This window comes from Schistocerca nitens, chromosome 11 (genome assembly GCF_023898315.1).
Source record: "Schistocerca nitens isolate TAMUIC-IGC-003100 chromosome 11, iqSchNite1.1, whole genome shotgun sequence".
Lineage (NCBI taxonomy): Eukaryota > Metazoa > Arthropoda > Insecta > Orthoptera > Acrididae > Schistocerca > Schistocerca nitens.
In genome coordinates this window covers 69743149-69768800 of record NC_064624.1, presented here as the reverse complement: position 1 = coordinate 69768800, position 25652 = coordinate 69743149, and the positions used below count along the sequence as shown (strand labels likewise).

Sequence of the window (25652 nt, the reverse complement as noted above, 5' to 3'; positions counted from 1 at the left end):
TGTCAGTGACAAATCCAGTGACAACTCAGAGCCAGACCGCTCACAAAAGGTACCTCCATGTCACTTTTAACAAAATGTCTGTGAAGTCGCCAAAAATCACGATAATCGATGCGGCATGTCGTGGTAAAGAAAACGTTAATAATACCTCCAATTTCTCACAGCGCAGACAATAACTATACTCGAGTCCACGAATGTGCCGCTTTCACAAAGTACGTATATTCTGTTACAATACAGTGAAGGAAAATAAAGTTAAGACGTTTATACTGTGTGAGATAAAAGGAACATTAAAATATAGTAATCATTACATGTACAATGCATTGTGAAAATATCGATAGGCTAACATTGTTATCAGTCTTCTTACATTTTACACGTGCATGAGTCGACCACTCGTGTTGTTATGCACGAGTACAATAGTTATTTCTGCACAGTGTATGTTTTTATATACTTGAGTACACTCGTGGAAGGATACAGCCTAAAGGGAAGGACAGGAAAAAAATGTGAACAATATTTTACTGCTGTAGAGGAAAAAAGAAATTATCACATTTGTCTGTCATCTGTCAGTCATAAAACAAAGCAAATGAAAATGTATTCCGAAAACTTTAACTTATGCACACGCCAATTACTTATAATTACCCCAAATGCAAAATTTAAGTAGTATCAAGACGAGTACTTAATGTCTGTGAACAAGTAAAGTCAACGTGCAGAATGAAAATAGGAAATTCTCTCTTTGCGATGAAGTCGATTAACCATAGGCGAAAAACAATGAGAAATGATATTATCCTGTGAATGAGAAGAAAACCGATTAGCTCAAGCAAAGTCACAAATCGATCAAAGCAAGTACATGGCATGGCTATAAGGGTCCTCAATCCTTCACGTTGCCGTTCACAAGAAGATACATTCTGCTGAATGAAAGTGTTTATCTTCCCGTAACTTCATAGCCTTGTATTATCGTTTTGCAACACCTTGTCACAGGCCGTTAGAAATAGCAGTCGTCAGAGACACGCACCAAAACACAATCAACAAATCACGCACCAAGGCTAAAAACATGTAACAACTCCTAGCATCAATATGCCACACTTCATATCATAAATCATAAACGCCTGCATAATAGTCATAAAAAGTTCGCTATCCTCACTTCCTATTATTTCATCACATCTTCAATATAAAATTCCATAATTCATTGCTACACATACTTCATCTATAATTAATCCTTGTCTTCACTTCACATACGACATCTATAGTAAATCTCTTACAGTCAGTGATGAAACCCTGATTGTACCTCCGTGTTAGAGTATCTCAGTGGAAGATGCTGAAATTAAATATCTCCTCCGATTGTTGAGAGTACGTGTTATGCCTGTGCAAATAAATGTACTCTACCTGTTTTCTCAGTACTATCTGGAATCCGTTACTGCATACTTCTGTACGTTATCCTGTAAGAGAAAATGCATTACGACGAGCAAAATTCGATGTTATTGTTTCTCATGTTGCTTGTATCTTCTGTGAAGCCCTTTCTTCTTCGAAAAACTCATTGCTCTCTTCTTTTACGTAGCCTTTGCTTGTAAAATGATGTATTCTAAACATCTGGGTCAGTTATGTTAGAACATGACGTGATATATGCTCTGTAACAATCATTGTATCTGTTACATAAAAGTCATAAGGCAGTGAAAATAGACGTACGAAATGGCTTGTACTTATAGTACTGTATCAGGAAAAATATTATTTTCATCATTTACGTGCGAATGAAAGAAAACCCATACAAACAGCTTGACTATTGTGTACAAACGGTTGATGTCATACGAAAATGAAATACGTGTTGTCAGAACGTAATTGTTATATGTCGGTATGGTGGTGTCATCATTAAGGAGTAGGAAGTCAACCAATTATTTAGTGAACGGTTTTGTATTGGTGATGTGATGAAGACCTCTCGAAGCTTTCGTTGTGAGTGTTTCAAGATGTCCTGCGTTCGGAAGTGGGATTCGTCGAGTCCGAAATGGTCCGTTATAAAGTAATACAAATTTCTGACACCTGTTCTTTGCTTTACCAGATAATCGATTGCTCGAACTAGAACTGTTTGTCGAACTTTAGATTTTCCAGTGTGACTTGCCTTCTTTTGTAGCATTTCCTCTTCTCAGCTGCCTCTTTTGTATTAGCCATTGCAATGTCAATGAGTTCACGATGACGTAGACGCTGTGACTCGGGGAAAGAAACAAGTTCTTTTATTTTGACCGGCGGATTTTTATTCTTCAAAACTAAATGTGGCGAGAGCAAAGTTGAATCAGTAGGAAGTGTATGAAACGGTGTGCTGGAAAATCTGTCCCATTCGGTGTGTTGCTTGGACCGTCTGTTGGTGCTTCAAAGCTGCCAACCTTGTCTTTGATTACTCATCTGCACTGTCGGCCGTCTGCCCCTGATAAAACGGAGCTCGCAGAGCAGCACAGCGCCGGCCGCCTAGAGGCCGCTGTCGTCGCTGTCCGGCGTGCCGCCACCTTGGGAACTTGCACCTACGCCGTGGCAGCGTAGCTATCGATACCACAATTTTTACTACATTAAAAGCGTTAAAATTTCGTGATAATAACGGAAAAGAAAAAGGTTGTTATTTAATGTATTATCAAGACCATGGTGGTGTGTCTGCTGTTTCTTTGCGATAGTCTATCGTTAACTACAGACCACGGCATGCGCCTCTTGCTCTCACTGTGGTGACGTCACAACACCACCGCCCACACACGCTGGCCCCGTAATCGAGTGAGCCTGGCCTTGTTGCCTCTCACCGGAACAACAAACCAACACTTTGAAGTCTGGAAACAAACAAACTGAAAGGCATTTACTAAAAAATATCTTAATACACAACTAAATTAAATTACAATTTTTTATAAATAATTTGTATACGTAATTGGCTTTCGTGTGAAATGGCTCAAAGCATTCTGGCATGCACAGCGCAACATCACACACTGGAAACAGTATGTTGTTTCTTTCCTTTCCCACACTCCATTTTCTTTTTTAGCTTTGCTACCAGACACTTTACACCATCTCCACGGCCTCGCTTTGCTGTCAGTTGGAGGAAATTTTCTTCCAAAATGTCGCCCAGTTAGTCTGTCGCCTGCAGTCGAAGGCTTCGCCGCTACTTGTTCCTTTCCTGCTATCGTGGCCACTGTTTCTCCAGTAACACACATGAGTTTATCTGGAGGACGTGGTTGCCTGTGCAGCAGTTTATACATAATATAACTGCTTACTACCCCCCCCAAACGAAAATTCTGTAAATAAGTAAGTCGTATCTAGGACTTGCCAACATGTTTTGTATTATTCACAGTCTGATATGTCACGTCAACGAATTATTATTTTCAATGATGTAGTGAGAATTACTAATTATTCTTACAAGTTTCAAATAATTCAAAGTGAAATTCAGGCTTTACTTCAATCCTGTAGGCGACATTTGTAAATAATTTCCGGACACCGGGTTTTGCAAGATTCAGCCGCCACTCGCGTTACGGAAGAAACGTTTGCGGTTAACCCACGATTTGTACCGAGCAATCAATATTCACCGATGTTATGTGGAGGAGGTTACAATTCAATTTCCATTGTCCTCTGCGATTTATTTTGGGACGAGGTAGACCTTTTGCTTTCACAATTACAGTGTCACGGTCGGAAAAGTTGACAGGGGCTGCGTCGTAATCCTGCACAGTTAGTCACACCCCGCTGTGATGTGGAGTCTGTCAGGCCTCGAAGCTGACACTGGCGAGGCGTGCGTGCAGTGAGTGCGTGTGACGGCGCGCCGCTCAGCTACGGCTTCCGTGTCCAGACCTGCAGTCAGATTTTGCAGGGCACAACAGAAGGGTGTCATGCCTTCTGAGTCTGTCTCCCTTAAAATGCAATTAAAATGTCCTGCGCTGACGAAGTCGCCTTTTGCCTGTCTCAGAAAATACGGGACTCGATCGCTGAAAAATCTTTCCCTAGCAGCTCTCTTGTTTGATGCGGAGGGAGTGCAGAGGTTTAGAGAGGTGACCACATTCACAACGCCTGTCACAATTCGTCCTCCCGGCTCTTTTTCTACGTCCTTTATTTACTGTGTTCGTGAAGAGTTACTCACCGCAAAAGGCGCAAAATCTGCATTACGAAACTCTGCACTTGGCCGGTGGCCACCCGAGCGAGAAGCAGAATGGGTACTTCTGCGCATGCGCGGGCGTAGCCAATCCGTCTGCTGGTTCTGTGATGCTGGCACCCTTTCTGCCTCCAGACGGCTGTCGCGCTGCACCTGTACCGTACGTTTTTGACAGTTCCATCACTCTCTTAATAGTAACTGGTTCCAGAACAGACGAGCGTTCCGTTCGCACAGCTAGGCCAACAAATTTAATTACCATCACTGTAAGGTACAATGATTGTCACAATCTATGTGTGAAAATACATCATTTTAGATGTTTCAAACGGATGAATGAAGTCTAAACACAAAGCTTAACAATATTCAGGGCCAACATTTTAATCAGAGTCATTTGTTTCGGAGACAAATGACATATACACATTACACTGAACTCGGCCAGCTCTCTCGCAGGCGAATTGTTCGATGTACTGACTAGCCTCTAATTCGCATCGTGTAGCGTGTGCTTCACATATACAGGTACATATTTACCAAAAGATGACATCGTGATTAAGAAATAGTCCGATCGTGCATGTGTAACGTCAGTCCCGGATGGCGCGTAAATATTTAAGCGTACTGTCTCAGCGACAGAACATACAATTGCACGTCTGCTAGGATAAAGTTGGACGTTTTCAGGTGTAAAACCATCCCTTAAAAGAACTGCCGTTGCGCTGTTCATTTCTGCATCGATAGTAATGACAGCTTCAAAGTCAGTGGATGTTCCTACAGCTGCCGTTGAGAAATGCTGCAAAAATAATACATCAAACGTGACATCTTGTATTAAATCATCTAGCGCACTAATTTTAACAGAGGTTGTTATCGAAATATTGTTTAGTGTTAGTACATCGTGGGCTCTCATTAGATAGATATAGCGTGCTCTGAAATAACTGCGAAATTGCTGCGAGAGCGGGTGAAAATATCTTTGTAACACCGGGGCATTAAATGGCAGCCGGACGCTGGTGTCTGCCATCATCACCGACTTTGAAACTGTTGATCAGAACTGCAGCTCTAATCGCTAAACAGTAATACACATTTTATGTGGGAAGTGATCGTCCTGACTTAGTTTCGGCCCCCTGTCGTGTGGCTGTTCTTTTCTCCGCCGCCATGGTCGGACCATCCCTACCGCCTGTTCCCGCGCCACCGCTGCTTCTGCGCATGCGCGGCCCTCTGCCGGATTCGCTGCCCGCATTCTGCGTCCCGCCCCCACCTGCGAGTTTCCCCTCGGCGACTGCGCCGGCCGTTTGCGCGGGCTCTCTGACGCCACCTGTTGCTGTTTGCACGTGAATAACAGTGCTGTAAGCGTTTCTGCCTTACAGACAAGACCGAATGTATACACAGGCTTTCGTTACGTAGAGAGTAATGCAACATGTTACAGATGTGTTACTCTTTCCAGAAACAACTGTTTCTTTGGCGTCATTTTTATCGATGAAATTCGGATCTCTGAAATTTCTTTGTTATCTCGTGATCTGGCGTGCGCAGACGCGCACTTAAATGAAAACAAGTGCCGTAAACTCATCGCTGTGAAACCGGGCTTGAAACGCATTTGGTCGGTACACACCTGTCTGAAGCGTATTTCACAATGCTCTTCAACTGCTTCCACTGATACCCGCGCTGTTGGTGCAGCAGGGGAAAGGTAACCTGAAGCCTGTTCCTCGTCGCTCTTGCTAAGCACAATAATATTCCCAACTTATTTTCTATTTCTCTTTACGGTCGTATTCAGTGACACTGTAACGCTCTTGTCATAGCTGAATCCCCGTTCTACCCTAACAGATTCGAAAAGTTCGGGTCTATCTGTCACTTGCAAGCCTAAGATGCTGTCTTCAAGACTCGTTTCTCAGATTAATGGCCCGAGGTAGTTTTTGAGTGAAGCACTTGGATCACTTTCTCCCGATTGCCTGGCCCTGCCGTCAGTCTCAGCCACCTATGTCGCCCACTGCAGAGATGGCCGGTTAAAGGTTCCACCTAAAACTGTAACATGGCGAGGAAATGCACACCAGATGTTCTCTGGGTTTCTTACTTTCCATTCAGAGCTCTTAATAGACGAGTAGTCCAAAGATATTTCTCGCATCGCGACTGCAACAGGAAAAGGCCGGAACAGCTGCGGTATTCAAACTACCCTCCGCCACACACCAGAATGTATCTGTGAAATTATCATTTCAGACTTTCCAAATCGGTAAATTATTTCAGAACGGCATTATCTTGTGAATTTTGGAGCAGTTTTGACACAAAACAGGATGCGTTACATTTTATCTTCATTTGCACTATAAATACGGTAGCAGATCTGGTACAGTTATTGTTTACAAGTCTGAAGATAAAGATTTACAGTATTCAGGACAAATATTTTAAATTAGTTATCTGTTTTGCAGACAAATGGTATGTATAAATTGCATTGAAAACGACCTCCTCTCTCGCAGGCGAATTGTTTGATGTACCGCCTAGCCTGGATTTCGCATCGTGTAGCGTGTGCTTCGCATACTTCCGTTCAAAATTTAATTTCTAGACTTTTCTGTCACACTGGACTGAGATTTACGTATTTCGATATCAAAATAAATTTTAGCCATTTCTCAGATACCAACCACACACTTAGAAGCACTAGTTTAAATAAATGCGAACACACTTCAAAATATATGACGTCCCTTTCGACAGCGGATGTCTGCCGTGAGTGCTATTGTGTTTGACGATGCGAAGAACGCAGGTGGAGTTATGGGCTGTTTTCCGTCTGCTGACGCGTGCCATACCGTTCCAAAGTGGCGTAATAGCAGAGTGCAACAGGTGAATGGCGTTAGGCGCGATCCGAATTTTGGGGAGTCACCGTTTTTTTAGGACGCTCTAGCGCGGTCACCACTCGCCGTCAGAAAATCACTGCTGATTGCTGCATGTTGTAGGAGAGTTTGTCCAATTTAATTTTGTGTTGGGTTTTCAACTTTGAGAAACACGTAGTCTTTGTGTAATAAATGAAAATCTGAGAAAAGTCGGAAAATTTTGAGGCTTTCTTTGTGAAGCCGACATACTACAGGGCAGGAAGCACGAAATTTGGATTTAGGAGCCCAAAACATATGATTATCGAATCGCTGAGAAAAGGTCTGCCGCAGTTTCTTACCAATTGGTATTTTTTGGTCATTGCTCGCAGGGAGGCTCTGGATAGTTACCACTAGATATTTTACGGTAACTTACTGTTTCCAGCAATTTGTGATCAGCAGTGTAATTGTACAGTAGTGGATTTCTTTTCCTGTGTACGCACAGTATATTACATTTATTTATGTTGAGGATCAACTGGCAGAGCCTGAAGTATTCCTCAATGCCGTGGAGGTCACTCAGCAAGTCAATACTGTCTCCTGGCGTCGCTGCTTCCTCACAGAGAATGTTGAGGAGCTTCCGTCTGTAACGCCGCCACATGAGGGCCACAGAAGCTCTTGTTCAGAATGCAGTCTGCCACTTTGGTCACACATGCACGCATGGGGATGCCAAGTCTAATTCTATCACAGCAGAGAGGGGAATGAATGTTCCAAACGTGGTCTGCTTTCAAAACGTCTACAGAGACGCAAAAGTGTACTTTTTGAAAGTGATGTATATTTCCACTACTGGCTGCATGTCTCACAAGATTGAGTATAATTCCCTGAGAGATAGTAGTTTGTTGTGTAAGATCAGCAAGTGAGGTGTGTGGGAGAGAAATGACTTTAGGTGGATCTTCAAATGTCTTTATTTGAAGGTGAGCTGGCAAAAAGGCTGCAGATGGTGTGAGCATGATGTGGTATGAGCACTGCTACAAATGTGACATTACAATTAAACACGAAAATTACTTGTGCAGTGCACGCACAGAAGTGAATTCAGTGTGAAATCGGAAGTGAAGATACATTGTAACTGAACAGCTTATATGGCAGTAATTTGAGTATGGTGCAGTTTGCACTGATGTAATGTAGCACCATAGACACTGCTAGCAAATAGTTTGCAGTAATTACGTGATGCAGTGGACTGGTGCAAAGAACTAACATTAACGCACAAGAACCGCTATTCTTGGATTTGTCTCTTGGAAGAGATTGGGTGTTTACATTTCGAAATACAGGCTGTTGTGAAAGACGTCAGCTGTATTCTTGTAAGCTGTTTCAATGGTGTATGTGGGACGAGAAACTCAAGACAGAGAGGGAGAGAGAAGTGGAGTTTATTAATCATTGAGTGTGTGAATTGTTGCTGAGCTTTTGCAGAAATTGCTTGTGAAACGTTTTACAGAGTGAATTCTCAAAAGGAAGGTTTGTCACGTTGGTTTACAGATATCTCCTGTTGTTGCAGTAGTTGTGGTGTTACTGGAGAAATTGTGTGGACCGCAAAAGGTAGAAATGAATAGAGAAAGCGATCTTTTTTTTCAATTTTTTATTTTACTGTTATGTACAATGAAGTACATGTCATTTCCTCTACTGGCACGTACAGGGTGTTTCAAAAATGACCGGTATATTTGAAACGGCAATAAAAACTAAACGAGCAGCGATAGAAATACACCGTTTGTTGCAATATGCTTGGGACAACAGTACATTTTCAGGCAGACAAACTTTCGAAATTACAGTAGTTACAGTTTTCAACAACAGATGGCGCTGCGGTCTGGGAAACTCTATAGTACGATATTTTCCACATATCCACCATGCGTAGCAATAATATGGCGTAGTCTCTGAATGAAATTACCCGAAACCTTTGACAACGTGTCTGGCGGAATGGCTTCACATGCAGATGAAATGTACTGCTTCAGCTGTTCAATTGTTTCTGGATTCTGGCGGTACACCTGGTCTTTCAAGTGTCCCCACAGAAAGAAGTCACAGGGGTTCATGTCTGGCGAATAGGAAGGCCAATCGACGCCGCCTCCTGTATGTTTCGGATAACCCAAAGCAATCACACGATCATCGAAATATTCATTCAGGAAATTAAAGACGTCGGCCGTGCGATGTGGCCGGGCACCATCTTGCATAAACCACGAGGTGTTCGCAGTGTCGTCTAAGGCAGTTTGTACCGCCAAAAATTCACGAAGAATGTCCAGATAGCGTGATGCAGTAATCGTTTCGGATCTGAAAAATGGGCCAATGATTCCTTTGGAAGAAATGGCGGCCCAGACCGGTACTTTTTGAGGATGCAGGGACGATGGGACTGCAACATGGGGCTTTTCGGTTCCCCATATGCGCCAGTTCTGTTTATTGACGAAGCCGTCCTGGTAAAAATAAGCTTCGTCAGTAAACCAACTGCTGCCCACATGCATATCGCTGTCATCAATCCTGTGCACTATATCGTTAGCGAATGTCTCTCGTGCAGCAATGGCAGCGGCGCTGAGGGGTTGCCGCGTTTGAATTTTGTATGGATAGAGGTGCAAACTCTGGCGCATGAGACGATACGTGGACGTTGGCGTCATTTGGACCGCAGCTGCAACACGGCGAACGGAAACCCGAGGCCGCTGTTGGATCACCTGCTGCACTAGCTGCGCGTTGCCCTCTGTGGTTGCCGTATGCGGTCGCCCTACCTTTCCAGCACGTTCATCCGTCACGTTCCCAGTCCGTTGAAATTTTTCAAACAGATCCTTTATTGTATCGCTTTTCGGTCCTTTGGTTACATTAAACCTCCGTTGAAAACTTCGTCTTGTTGCAACAACACTGTGTTCTAGGCGGTGGAATTCCAACACCAGAAAAATCCTCTCTTCTAAGGAATGAACCATGTTGTCTACAGCACACTTGCACGTTGTGAACAGCACACGCTTACAGCAGAAAGACGACGTACAGAATGGCGCACCCACAGACTGCGTTGACTTCTATATCTTTCACATCACTTGCAGCGCCATCTGTTGTTGAAAATTGTAACTACTGTAATTTCGAAAGTTTGGCCACCTGAAAATGTACAAACGGTGTATTTCTATCGCTGCTCGTTTAGTTTTTATTGCCGTTCCAAATATACCCGTCATTTTTGAAACACCCTGTATTAACCCTCTGTTAGCATCTCGACGAGCTGCTGCTGGTTGTACAGCCTGGCGTAGTCCAGGGGGGTCTCCTCGTCATCAGTCCTCGCCCACCTGTTGGCTCCGGCCTGCAGCAACGCAGCCGCCGCTTCTGCGTGGCCACTCAGTGCCGCCAAGTGCAGCGGCGTCTGCCCCCAGTGAGTCCTGGCGTTGGGGTCGGACGCCGCAGAGAGCAGCAGCCGCACCACAGCCGCGTCGCCTCTCCCTGCAGCCCAGTGCAGGGTGGTCAACCCAACCCCGTCCCTCACCCCCACGTCCGTCCCAGCCGCCAACAACAGCCGCACCTTCTCCACCGCCCCCTGCTTAGCCGCCTCTATGAGCCTCCTGCCTCGCTCTGCCCCAGAAAGGCTCCTGCGCAAAACATCGACACACTTACTCTCTACTATCGAGACACACACACCAAATGAAAGAAACTGTCACAGCCGCAAAACTGCCAACAATTCTGAAAACACTTCTTCCGAGCGACAAGTCACAAATCTAGTTACTCGCTTCTGCAATACGGGTTAACCTGCGTATTACAGACAGATCCACAGCACTAGCCCATAATCAAAAACTTCGGCCCTCTGCCATTAAAAATAGGTGCACTCCATCTCCTAACAAATTCATTTGGTTTTCCTCATAATTCACTGCACAGATCCGCCTCCTTTCACCTCGGCATGCAGTTGCTACCCAATCCTTCATCTACATTCAAACACACCCCTGAAACTACCTTCTCTGGGTACCAATTCCATCTGTCACTTAGGAAGAAAACAGTAGAAACTAGACGCATCTGTAAGTACTGAAATACAATTTTCTCACCAGACAGCTAAGTGATTCAGACCAGTAACATGGAAATTTTCTGACATACCGACAAAAAATATAAAAGTCACTGCTTCGCACACAATAAGTTGGTCAACATATTTGAAATACAAGAAGGGCACCAAGTCAACTCTCCCTGACACACACACACAAAAACACGCACACACACACACACACACACACACACACACACACACACACACACACACACATACTACCCGCTGCATAATAATCGTCACATGTGCTCACGTAATTATGCATGCAACATGAGATACATCCACTGGAACATTCATCTCCATCTACTTACACACTTTGCAAGCCACCATATGGTCTGTGGCAGGCGGTGTCCTGCACAACTACTATACTCAGTCATGTTAACTTTGTGCAACTTTTTTCATTTTCTGAAATTCTGCTCACAAAATAAGTTACACATCGCTACAGACGGCGTAAAACTTTACATTTATACTTAAAAAGGTCTTAGTAAACTCAAAATGTACACCAACTACACTGCTTTCGAGTAAAATTTGCCGGCCGAAGTGGCCGTGCGGTTAAAGGCGCTGCAGTCTGGAACCGCAAGACCGCTACGGTCGCAGGTTCGAATCCTGCCTCAGGCATGGATGTTTGTGATGTCCTTAGGTTAGTTAGGTTTAACTAGTTCTAAGTTCTAGGGGACTAATGACCTCAGCAGTTGAGTCCCATAGTGCTCAGAGCCATTTGAACCATTTTGAGTAAAATTTCTGTTTCAGTAGTAGTAGGAAGTTACACTGTCACTTACCGTAACAAAAAATGTAAAATTTTTCCTATATCTGATGCTGTGCATAAATTTAGATCATGCCAGAAAGAAATCAGGTGTTTGTAAGAAATAGAAACACACAGTGTTGATTGATTATTGCATGTTCACTTACAAATATCAAAATACTTGTATGGATCTGGCATTGCTGAACTTTAACCAATGTAGCGAGAATCTCTCCCCACAGTTGATGCAAGTTAAAGGCTAATCCCAAGTGAGACAGCCAGTAAGAAGCTTCAAGACAATTGAAATACTAACTAGAAACTACAGAGGTAATAAAACTGCTGCATTCAGTACAAAATAATCATTGTAGGTGGAGCAGCAACCATATGAAACAATAGTAGTAACTGGTACACATAAAAAGTTATCCTGACTGACTGCAGTCATCGCCGGCCGAAGTGGCCGTGCGGTTAAAGGCGCTGCAGTCTGGAACTGCAAGACCGCTACGGTCGCAGGTTCGAATCCTGCCTCAGGCATGGATGTTTGTGATGTCCTTAGGTTAGTTAGTTTTAACTAGTTCTAAGTTCTAGGGGACTAATGACCTCAGCAGTTGAGTCCCATAGTGCTCAGAGCCATTTGAACCATTTTGAGTAAAATTTCTGTTTCAGTAGTAGTAGGAAGTTACACTGTCACTTACCGTAACAAAAAATGTAAAATTTTTCCTATATCTGATGCTGTGCATAAATTTAGATCATGCCAGAAAGAAATCAGGTGTTTGTAAGAAATAGAAACACACAGTGTTGATTGATTATTGCATGTTCACTTACAAATATCAAAATACTTGTATGGATCTGGCATTGCTGAACTTTAACCAATGTAGCGAGAATCTCTCCCCACAGTTGATGCAAGTTAAAGGCTAATCCCAAGTGAGACAGCCAGTAAGAAGCTTCAAGACAATTGAAATACTAACTAGAAACTACAGAGGTAATAAAACTGCTGCATTCAGTACAAAATAATCATTGTAGGTGGAGCAGCAACCATATGAAACAATAGTAGTAACTGGTACACATAAAAAGTTATCCTAACTGACTGCAGTCATCGCCGGCCGAAGTGGCCGTGCGGTTAAAGGCGCTGCAGTCTGGAACCGCAAGACCGCTACGGTCGCAGGTTCGAATCCTGCCTCGGGCATGGATGTTTGTGATGTCCTTAGGTTAGTTAGGTTTAACTAGTTCTAAGTTCTAGGGGACTAATGACCTCAGCAGTTGAGTCCCATAGTGCTCAGAGCCATTTGAGCCACTGCAGTCATCTGCTTTTTCCGTTCCGCTCCCAAGTAGAGCAAGGGAGAAACGACTCCCTGTGTGCCTCTGTACGAGCGACAATGCCTCCCACCCTATCTTCACACGCCTTGTCTCAAGTGTACATTGCCAGAACTAGGATTGTTCTGCAGTCAGCGTCAAAAAAAACAGTTCTCTAAACTTTCTCAACAGAATTCCTCGAAAAGAATTTTGCCTCCCCTCCAGTGATTCCGATTTGAGCTCCTGAAGCTTCTGCACAATACCTCTGTGTCACTCGAAACTACCGGCAGCAAATGTAGCAGCTCAGCTCTCAATCCTTTAGCTGTCTTCCTTTAATTCTACCTGTTGCCGATACCAAACACTCGAGCAGTACTCGAGAATAGGTCGCACCAGCGGCCTACATGCACAGCCTCATCTACTGGCCAACCACACTTTCCTAAAATTCTCCCAACAAACTAAAGTCGACCTCCCGCCTTCCCTTCCACAGTCCTCTCAACCTCGTTCCACTTCGTATCGCTTTGCGAACTTTCGCTCAGACATTTAAACGACGCCTCTGTGTCTAGCGGAACACCTCGACTGCTGTACCTCAACATTACCTGTCTGTTTTTCCTACTCACCTGCAGCAACTTACATTTCCTTACATTTACAGATGGCTGCCATCCGTCACACCAACTAGAAATTTTGTCCAACTCGCCTTGTGTCCTCCTACACTCACTCAACGACGACATCTTACTGTACACTAGGGGACCATCAGCAAACAGCTGCAGATACCTGTCCACCAGACCATTTATGTATACAGACAGTAACAGCGGCCCCACCACCCTTTTCTGGAGAACTCCTGCCTCTGCCGAACGCTCGCCACTGAGGACAACATACTGGGTGCTGTCACGTAAGAGCTGAGGTCCACTCACATATATGGGAACCTATTCCATACGCTTCGATCTCCTTCAGCATTCGACTGTAATCCACCGTGTGAAATGCTCTGCGGACATGTACGATTATGTTATTCAGAGGTGATCGACAAGCGCACCACACATCACAGGAAAATCTGCACAATGCAAAGAATTGCGATCTTTGGGGTAAAAATTGCTCAGTCACCTCTATTGCAATCACGGATTGTATTAAAGAGTCGGCACAGAAAGAACTAGGGGCTAATGTTGCCTGTCACAATAAAAGGATAGTTTACACAAAAGTCAGCCTTGCCGCTATTGGACACATCACAAAGGCCACCTAAAATAATCCACACGGTTTGGCAGAACCGCCAAGAAACACCACTAAGAAATTCGGGGAATAAATCCATCATCGCAAGCAGTTTCTCAAAATAGGTAATTTGATCATCCATAGGGACCTTTGTATGGCTACAAAATAGTGCTGACATTAAACAAATTAGTTGTTGCCGTAAAAACAAAAAAATTATTTTCCTTGCAAGAAAGCTGTTTAGCGTAAGACACTGCATGAAATGCGATTTACTTGCAACAGACCTCTAAGTAAAGGAAAGGCCTCTCTAGAGAGAAGTCATTACTGACTGGCGATGCAAATACTTGATACAAGTCAGGAAGTTAACACAACTCTTATGTCGACGAAACTTGGGTGGTGAACCAACGACATTCCGCTTAGAAGACGATGACAGGGTCGTAACGTTGGCACCAAAATGGAAAATATGATAGTGGAAGCAACAGCGGTGAATGTTGTATCCAACACTGGGTTTATTTATTGGTCTACATCAATGTCGTCTTCACCAAAATATTTGCCATTACATATTATACATTTATTCCAGTGCTTCTTAAAATGCTTAAAACTATTCTGGAACAATCCTTACGGTAGCGTTTAGTTCTCTCCGATGTGCAGTTTGAATCTCATCGCTTATGTAAAAGACAGCTCTTTAAGGTTTGTCTTTATTTTTGAGAACAAAATGTCACACATGGAGCGAACGTGGGGCCAAGGACATCACTACAGTATTGTTTCTAGCCAAACATGCACAAGCACGCAACGAACTGTGAGCAGGTGCATTATCGCTGTGCAGAAACAATGAATTGTTCCGCCACAAAGCCGGACACCTTTCCGTGTTGCTTCAAGCCATCGGGGTTGAGCTGGTGAGAAGATCTGCCCACTGGCCGTTTCATCTTGGGACAAGGAGTCGTGGTGCACTCTACTGTTAAAACCGAAGATTACTGTCAGAAACGTAACATTCACATTTCAGTGGTCTTGGCCATCTGTCACCGAGACGATCGAGTGTTGGTTTACGCATCGTTTGGTTTAAATCTCAGTTCGTCTTCTATTATGACCTTCTCGTCATCCTCATCTTCGAAATGTTTATACCGGCCGTTTCACTCATAGTATACTCACCAAAAGCAGTATATAATATTTCTAAAACCATGATGCATTTCAATCGGTTCTCACAGCAAATTTTAATACAAATGCGGTAATCCGTTTTTACAGTAAACAAATAATCGCTGATACTCTTAGAATACCAGTAACCTTTTTAACATCTGACAACACACTAAATAACCGATACACATAATGTTGTACACACAATGACAAAAAGCAAGTACGAATCTGAGTAATAAAACGCGTGAAATGACGGGTTTCCCGTATCACAAGAATGGTTGCGTTTCAATCCACCCAATCAAAGGGAACTTTTACCTCTTAGAGGAAACACAATGGAAGACCAAGTCTTCAGTTGTCCGGTATAATTGCACCAAATTTCGTTTATAATCGCTTTGGAATATATCCATCCATTTAGGAGGGAATTGTAGATGAAAATGCCTTTAGATGAACAGGTATTCGGTTCTGACGTATATTCGTAATTTGTGTAGCAACCTTGGCTTTTGATTTCTGTTCCTGTGTTGATGTAATTTACTCCACAATGTCGTGTTTCGGGAGAGGGCTATCGTCTGCTGTCTCGCAGTGGTGCCAACTCATTTACCTAAAAGTGAACGCTGCCCGGATGGGCCTGCTCAGTGCGTCGCCACCGATTTAAGGCGCGCGCCGCGGAAACGCCGGCACGGAATTTCGGAACCGAGGCATATAGAGAAAGCAGGCAGGCCATTCCGGCCCCAAGCAAGTAAAAAGACTCGCAGACGCCCTTGCGCGCCTTTACGCCGCTGACAGGAGGCTGCAGCGCCGAGCATTCAGTTTTGAGACAGCCACGAGCAAGGCTCGCTGTAAGTGTGCCGTGGCACATTGCATTAATATTGCTCGAACTACGACGGACGTTACGTATCACGTTTTTCCCAAGGATGAGCACTTGCGACGTGAATGGATAGTTCGGTGCAAACGCAAGGACAAAGTGAATGTGAAAACTGCAAGTGTGTGGTCAGGTCACTATCGGCCAGAAGATTTTGAATGGGATTTGAGAAATGAGCTTCTAGGGTTACCTTCAAGAAAGAAGTTATCACCAGCAGCAATCCCCTGCATAAACATTCAGAACTGGCGTGGACAAGAAACTGTGGGAAGCGGTGATGCAAACGAAAGGGTAAGACGTCTGCACATACATAACACTTTCAATAACAAACTGAAAAATTACCGTAATACAAACGAATTCACATAAATGCAATGCTTTTTGACGCATTACTATATTGCTTTACGGGAGTGAATGACTCGCTATATTGTACAGGCAATAAATAATGTTGCTCAAGTGTATTTGCATTTCCTCCTGGATATAATAGCTACATTTGTCTTAGAAATAGCCGTTTCTTTAAGTATTCTCGATATGTTGACTATTTTAAAGCTAGTATATAATTCAAATGACAAAATCAGCATATTTCGCGTAATTTGTTTACCTTTACTTCTGTACGAACAGCTGACACTAACCAGTTGACTTCATAGCGTAGTGGTATGGTTTCTGACTGCCATGTTGGAGGTTATACCTCTATTTCTTCTTAAACTTTTATTTTTACATTTTATCAAATTAAGCTATTGTAGCCGCTTATGCCACTGATATTTAACCGCTTTTGTCAATTTAGCTGATTTTTAGTGAGAAATTAATGCAGTTGCATAGTACTTAGTAAAAAAATTTAGGAATAGTAGGCATACTCGGTAAATAATTTTAGGAATAATAAAATTAAAATTAAATTCATTTCTTAGAGATCTGGAAGTCGTGCACAATGCTGTGGAGCAAGTAGTTTGCAAAAGCGAGCTTTGACGGCTTTAGAAACTGTGTCACCGAAAAAAAAAAAACAAAAAAAAAAAAACAAAAAAAAGTTGACCGAACCACATTTACAGACTGCGTTTATGAACCCACTGAAGTAGTGAATAAGGATTTGGAAATTAAGGAACTGAGGGCCGAGATTGAACTTCTAAAAAAAAACTTAATCCACAGAAAGAAGCGGCACTAAAATGTGATGCAGCCTTACGAAGTACAACATACGATCTCCGAAGTGTTCTTTCGTTGAAAAGGGCAGAAAAGTCATCTGACGTGAAAGAAAAAGTCAAATTGCACAAAAGTGTAAATAGTGTATTGTCAAATTGTTTTACACCGGCGCAAATAAGATGCCTATTAAACGAAAATAAAAGGGTAAAGTGAAATTCAGAGGAAATTGTCCATGCATTTACTTTCAGAGCTCTGTCACCTAAAGCATACACTTATTTTCGAAAGCGAAAAATTCCTTTGCCGTGCAGGCCAACCCTTCAGAAATGGACGAAGGAATTTAAACGCAGACCGGGTATTCTTGAAGATATCCTGTGTTTATTGAAAGCCAAGTCACACACCTTTACTACTCGAGAGAGACAAGCTGTTCTGACATTTGAGGAAATCAATTTTGATGGCCGCACATGTTACGATTCGTCTGAAGACTTAGTAGTCGGACCACATTCCAATGTACAAATTTGCATGATACGTGGATTGTGTAAGCAGTGGAAACAACCAGTTTATTAAGACTTCGACACTGTGATGACCAGTAATTTGCTTCAGAGCATCATTAAGGTAGTTGAGGAATCAGGAATCGGTGTTGTTGCTGTGACGTATGATATGGGCGGAAAAAATATAAAAGTTTGGAAGGAATTGTCTGTCGATACAGAGAGAACTTATTTCGTAAATGAAGCAGACGACACCACGAATGTATGGGTTTTCTTCGGTGTACCACACCTGTTAAAGTTATTACGGAACCATTTCTTGGATACAGGCATTACGCTACCTGATGGACCCAAAATATCTAAGGTAGCTATACAGGAACTTTTAAAGCATCAGAAGAGTGACTTAACGATAACACACCACATTACTGAAGCGCACTTAAACGTAACTCGACAAGCAAGGCAGAATGTACAGAGGGCAGCGCGACTATTTTCACGACAAACAGCTCAGGCTTTGAAGTATGTTCTTCATGAAGACGTTGAAAGCAATTTTATTGAAATCGTTAACAACGTCTTTGATGTCTTGAACTCTAGAGTTCCAAAATATGAATGCTCCCCCTGCATAAAGGCTTTAGAATGAATCTCTGACTTCGAGAAAATGCTTAACAGATTCTTTGATATCTGTCCAGCAATGTGCGTTGGTGACAAAGAAAGAATATTGCCTTTCCAAAAAGGTTTTATAGCTTCAATAAAATCTCCCTTTGGTCTTTTTGAAAGTCTGAAAAGTATGAAAGTTAGCTATATATTAACTTGTAGGCTGAATCAAGATTGCCTGGAAAGCTTTTTTCCTAGGGTAGGAAGATTAGGTATATTTCATAACAATCCTACACCTTTTGAAGTAAAGAACAGGGTAAGTCTCCTTATACTGACAGGTAATGCAAGTGCTCTCTCTCTCTCTCTCTCTCTCTCTCTCTCTCTCTCTCTCTCTTTCTCTCTCTCTGGGAACACGCCAGTTACTAAAGAATTAAACACGGAGTCTTCCCAGTGTGACGTCGACCCGGATCCTGCATCCCTAAGTTTCATTACCAGTGAGCTCTGTGTGTATGTTGCTGACGAAGCGCCACTATGAGAAAACCCAGAAACTGTGAATGTAGAAGAAAATTGAGTGACATGTGGTAACAATGGGGAATAACTCTGTAATCTCAGATGTTCTTCCAGATGCGGTAAAACACATTTCAGGCTATATTGCATTTAAGTGCCACAACATTGATAAATCACTAGGCTTTCCAGCAGCAAAAAGTGAAGGAGATCATGCTGCAGACTGGATATCAATTACATCTCGTGGTGGTCTTTACACTCCAACGCCAGCATGGAAAAACAAGTGTGTTGCTGTTTGAAGAAGAATTTGCTGCTTTTCATGGAAATGGAGTGTGTAAAAAAAATCGTACAAGTCTCTGTGCTCTATTACAAAACAAAAGTTTCCTGAGGTTCATGAACCAGTTATTACTCTGTATGTAAAAACGAGAACATTTGTAAGGATATGCATCTCAATCAAGAAGCAAAGTTGGAAGCGATGAAGAAATGTGCCGCAAAGAGGAAGCAGTTATGAATTGCATCGTCGTCTGGTAAACGGCAGTAGAAACAGACTGCATTCGTATTTGCTTCTTCATCAAACGAGCGAGTTATTTTTCAACTTATCATTTATTTACTGTTAATGTGTACAAAACCTGTCATGCCCCTGGTTTTGACTTTTACAGATGCGTATCGAATGAAAGCAAAAGTAAAATGAACGAGTAACATGGCACCGAGTCTGTGGTGCGGCGCATTTGCCGTGTAAGCATACAGCTGCGCCGCGCCAGGGTCCTCGTCGTGACGTCACGGCGCTCCACCCAATAGCAAGTGTTTTCGCCTGAGCACTGAAAGATAGAGTGTCATGAACCCCAAGTATGTCAGATGATACGCGTCAGACCACACGACGACGTATCATCCAATGTAGCTTGTCCAGTTCATCTCCCTCTCTCTCAAACAGGCATTCCAAATGTGCCTAGCAGTCGATGGTGTGCAATTTGACTATATTGTTAATTAAACTGTAAAAACACACTTCACTAAGGAATTTATTTAGTTTGTGGATGACAAGGCATCAGTTATTTTGAATAAATGTTTAGGTTATTTAAAATCTATTCCGTCTACGTACAATTTCGAGTAGTTTCTAATTTCTAACTGACAGCAGGTCTTTCGCGTTGTAGAACCACCCGGGTGCTTCCAGGCAGAGACAGGCTGAGGTGACAGAAGGTCATGGCTGGCTCTGAGCACTATGGGACTCAACTGCTGAGGTCATTAGTCCCCTAGAACTTAGAACTAGTTAAACCTAACTAACCTAAGGACATCACAAACATCCATGCCCGAGGCAGGATTCGAACCTGCGACCGTAGCGATCTTGCGGTTCCAGACTGCAGCGCCTTTAACCGCACGGCCACTTCGGCCGGCCAGAAGGTCATGGGGTACCGATATCTACACATACAGATGGCAGCAGTGCCACGTACGCAAGGTATAAAAGGGCAGTGTGTTGGCGCCGCTGTCACCTGTACTGAGGTGACTCCTGGGAAAGGGTTTCCGACGTCTTGATGGGCCGCACAACGGGTTTTAACAGACTTCGATTGCGGAATGATAGAGCTTGCCTACGACTTGATATTTTTAAAATGTGCAGTATCCGATGTATCGACATAAAATAAAATACCGTTATCTGCTCCCCATGTATCGAGAAAAGGATTGATATATCAGCGCAAAATCATCAACGTGCCTGCCTATAAAAATATGGGCTGCACGTTGTAAGTACACTGCCGGTTTTAGAGCTGTACGTTGGAGCACTGATTTATTATTGGATACTCTGTACATCAACAAGCTATCCCCCTCAGAGCAAGATCTGAAAGGGAAACGACGCACATTCACGCCTCCCGATAACCACCGTGCTAGCTACGGTAACTGCATGTAGGTGACACACTGAAAGGTATCTCGTGGGTCCATCGTTCGGTATCGTCACGTATCCGATTTGTCCGCAACACTTCATGTCGACTTCCCTGCTTTTTCGTTTCTGCGCCAGCGACCCTGCAGCTGTAGCGCCAAAACTGAGGCGAATCTAAAAGTTTGCCGTTTCTGTTGGTAGCGCTGGGCGCCGATTACGTCAGCAGTTCCCTCAGTCCCCTGCAGCGACCAGTATTGTCGTTTAGATTTTTATTCATTTTCAACGTCTGTTTTTGAAGAATGTCAATGTGAAGAAAGAGCACACTAGTTTCGATAAAAATTGTGTAACGCAACAGGTGTCCTGTTTCTTCGCATTTGAAATCATCTTATTCCGTTCAAACCGCCCCTCCCCCCGGGGCAATGGGTGCCACATATACTTGCCTCACATAGTCAAAATTAAACATTGGACCTGATGAAAGTTCAAAAAGCGACAACACTCGTTTACACAATGAAAGTAAAATTATGCCTCAGTACAAATTCAAAAAAGCAACTTCAATATTTTCCGAAAACTGTGAAAAAATCTAAATTAGAGAGACTGTCTTTAGTTCGCGTGGCGAGAAGACGTATTTCTAGTGATGCAGTATGTTGTCTGAATAATACACTACTGGACATTAAAATTGATAAACCACGAAGATGAAGTTCTACAGACGCGAAATTTAACCGACAGGAAGAAGATGCAGTGACATGCAAATGATTAGCTTTTCAGAGCATTCGCACAAGGTTGGCGCCGGTGGAGACACCTACAACGTGCTCACATGAGGAAAGTTTCCAACCGATTTCTCATACACAAGCAGCAGTTGACCGGCGTTGCCTGGTGAAACTTTGTGATGCCCCGTATAAGGAGGAGAAATGCGAACCATCACGTTTCAGACTTTGAAAAAGGTTGGATTGCAGCCTATCGCGATTGCGATTTATCGTATCGCAACATTGCTGCTCGCGTTGATCGAGATCCAATGACTGTTAGGAGAATATGGAATCGGTGGGTTCAGGAGGGTAATACGGAACGCCGTGCTGGATCCCAACAGCCTCGTATCACTAACAGTCGAGATCACAGGCATCTTATCCGCACGGCCGTAACGGATCGTGCAGCCACGTCTCGATCCCTGCGTCAACAGATGGGGACGTTTCCAAGACAACGACCATCTGCACGAACAGTTCGACGTCGTTTCCAGCAGCACGGACTATCAGCTCGGAGACATGGCTGCTGTTACCCTTGATGCTTCATCACAAAATGGCTCTGAGCACTATGCGACCTAACTTCTGAGGTCATCAGTCGCCTAGAACTTACAACTAAGTATACCTAAATCACCTAAGGACATCGCACACATCCATGCCTGAGGCAGGATTCGAACCTGCGACCGCAGCAGTCGCTCTGCTCCAGACTGTAGCGCCTAGAACCGCATGTGCACACCGGCTGGCGCTGCGTCACAGACAGGACCACATGCGATGGTGTACTCAACGATGAACCTGGGTGCACGAATGGCAAAACGTCATTTTTTCGGATGACTCCAGGTTCTGTTTACAGTATCATGATCGTCGCATCCGTGTTTTGCGACATCGCAGTGAACGCACACTGGAAGCGTGTATTCGTTACCGCCATACTGGCGTATCACCCGGCGTGATGGTACGGAGTGCCACTGGTTACATGTCTGTCACCTCCAGTTCGCGTTGACATCACTTTCAACAGTGGACGTTACATTTCAGACACGTGGCTATACCCTTCATTCAATCCACGCAAAACTGTACATTTCAGCAGGATAATGCATGACCGCATGTTGCAGGTCTTGTACGGGCCTTTCTGGATACAGAAAATGTTCGACTGCTGCCCTGGCCAGCACATTCTCCAGATCTCTCACCAATTGAAAACGTCTGGTCAATGGTGGCCGAGCAACTGGCTCTTCACAATACACCAGTCACTACTCTTGATGAACTGTGGCATCGTGTTGAAGCTGCACGGGCAGCTGTACCTGTACACGCCATCCAAGCTCTGTTTGACTCAATGCCCAAGCGTATCAACGCCGTTATTACGGCCAGAGGTGGTTGTTCTGGGTACTGATTTCTCAGGAACTATGCACCCAAATTGAGTGAAAATGTAATCACATGTCAGTTCTAGTATAATATATTTGTCCAATCAATACACGTTTATTATCTGCATTTCTTCTTGGTGTAGCAATTTTAATGGTCAGTAGTGTATCTTCCAACGGAAATCGTAGGGTCAGTATTGCCTCATATATTCCTAGACATCAACAAAATCCAAACTGATATTCCCCGACATCAGCTTCTACGAGTTTTTCCATTATTCTGCAAGGAGCTGATGTTCATACTTTGCAACCCAATGACTTAACTGGTATTTCATTAGTGCTCACATCTCAGCAACTGCTTTCTTTGGAACTGAAATCTCATATTATTTTTGAAATGTGAGGGTATTTCGCCTCCCTCATACATCTTGCACACTAGATGGGAGATTTGTGTCGTACCAGATGGGAGAGTTTTGCCATACCTTGCTCTCCCAAAACTGTCAGTAGCTCTGAGAACACACACACACACACACACACACACACACACACACACACACACACACACACAATTTCTACACAGTCCTCCTTAGCCATTTTCCACTTCTCGTCAATAATTTGTTAAACATTCATATTCCCTTTTGCCTGCTTTATTTGCTGAATTTTTATAGTTTCTTCTTTTAACAGTTGAACTCAGTATCTCCTGCATTAACCAAGGATTTCTATTTGGCCCTGTTATTTACCTATTTGATCTTTTTCTACCTTCTCTGAAAGCTACCGATTCATCCCCGAAAACTTTATTCTTTGTTTTTCATTGTCCTAGTTTGTTATTGTGTGTGCTGTAAGTCCATTGCTTCCTTCTCTAACAGTAAGTTTCTCACTTTTTTCGTTGTAACATAACCTGTTGTGTTTGCATCCTAAACATTTCCCCACTTCTTACCTTTCCAAGTCTTGCATCTCATCCTGGCGTTCTATTTTTTTCTGCTTTGTTTCACATTCTCTACGGAGCATACTGATTTTGATATCAGCATGTGCTGCATAATTAATACTATTATCCTGGACACTAAGTATACAATTCGACACTATCAATGATGTTTTCAGTGTACGTGTAATACATGTAGGTGTGTGTCATCTTATATTGAGCGTTTTTAAAATTTTTTTACTTGTAGCTATGTACTTCCTGTGCCAAATTACGCGTTATTACCCGCATGATTTGTATGCACGAAAATTGAAAAATTTATGTTTGTTGCCTGCTCCTGATATAATTTCAACACTAATTCTCTGTGTCTTCCATGACTGCCAGTCAAAATGGGTGTGCTTCTGTTGCCTGCCTGAGTTGCAGGAGTGTTTTAAATGTTCAGTGGATTCCAAAGTCGATATCTGCAGCTGATTATCTTGGTCAATCAAAGCAGGAAGTACTTGAATCTCTATACAGGAGGGAATCAACATCTACATGGTTACTCTGCAATTCACACTGAAGTGCCTGGCAGAGGGTTCAATGAACCATTTTCATACTACTGCTCAACCATTCCACTGTCGAATGGCGCGTGGGAAAAAGAACACCTCAATCTTTCCATTGGAGCTCTGATTTCTCTTATTTTATTATGTTTATCATTTCGCCCTGCATAGGTGGATGTCAACAAAATATTTTTTATCGGAAGAGAAAGCTGGCAATTGAAATTTCGTAAACAGATCTCGTCGCAAAGAAAACCGCCTTTGTTTCAGTGACTGCCACACCAACTCGCGAATCATGTCAGTGACACTCACCCATATTGCGCCATAACACGAAACAAACTGCCCTTCTTTGCACTTTCTCGCTGTCCTCCGCCAATCGTACCTGGTAAGGATCCCACACTGCACAGCAATATCCCAGCAGAGGACGTACAAGTGTAATGTAGGCTCTCTTTGGTAGGTTTGTCGCATCTTCTAAGTTTCTGCCAACAAAGCACAGTCTTTGTTTCGCCTTTCCCACAATATTATCTATGTGGTCATTCCAATTTAAGTTGCTCATAATTGTAATTCCTAGGTATTTAGTCGAATTGACAGCCCTTAAATTTGTGCAATTTATCGTATACCCAAAATTAAGCAGATTTCTGTTAGTACCCACGTCGATGACCTCGCACTTTTCTTTGTTTGCTGCCAATTGCCACTTCTCGCATTATAAAGAAATTCTCTCTAGAACATTTTGTAATTGGAATTGATCGTCTGATGATTTTACTGGAAATTACAGCATCTTCTGCAAACAGTCTAAGGGGCAGCTCAGATTATCACCTAGACCCTTTATGTAAATCAGGAACAGCAGAGGGCCTATGACACTACCTTGTGGAACGCCGTATATGACTTCTATTCTACTCGATGATTTGCTGTCTATCAGTATGAACTGTGACATCTCTGCGAGGAAATCAAGAATCCAGTCACACAACAGAGACGATACTTCATATGTATCAAATTTGATTAATACTGGATGTATACGTGGACAAGGAAAAAATTCCCGGATTTTTCCCGGATTTCCCGCTTAAAAATACACTCTCCCACGTGAAAACACTTTTTCCGTCTTAAGTGACGGTATATTTTCCCTCGGAAGTGGAAAACTTATCAATCCTTTGAATGGTTATGGTTTTGGACATGGGCGTAGAATTTCCTGGCACTTTAGAAAACGAAACTCAGGGAAAAAGACATGTTTTGGAAATACCTTTGATGTGCAGCAACATCTTCAGAAAATTTGGATTCTTTATTGCCTAATAACTAATAACTTTCTGTTCGGTGACATAAAATGAAGTATAGGATACACAAAACCAGATAAGACAAGACACAAGCAACACAGTACATATTTCTTCAATCCTTGCGTTCTTTTCTCACTAATCTTGCTCCACCTTTACATGCCGTG

The 25652-nt window shown here is 43.1% G+C and overlaps 1 protein-coding gene across 3 annotated transcripts in view; it reads right to left on the bottom strand.

Annotated features, from left to right (window-relative positions):
* Positions 1–2694: 2694 nt before the first annotated feature.
* Positions 2695–25652, bottom strand: part of LOC126213138 (speckle-type POZ protein-like) — a 114876-nt gene continuing 91918 nt past the window's right edge. For 2 of the 3 annotated variants that reach the window (XM_049940757.1, XM_049940756.1), the window contains exon 4: positions 2733–2810. In XM_049940757.1, coding sequence (XP_049796714.1) covers positions 2765–2810 — 46 coding nt within the window. In that variant the 3' untranslated portion in view covers positions 2733–2764. Of the gene's footprint in view, positions 2811–25652 lie in introns of all 3 variants that reach the window. The other variant, XM_049940758.1, reaches the window with a different exon arrangement.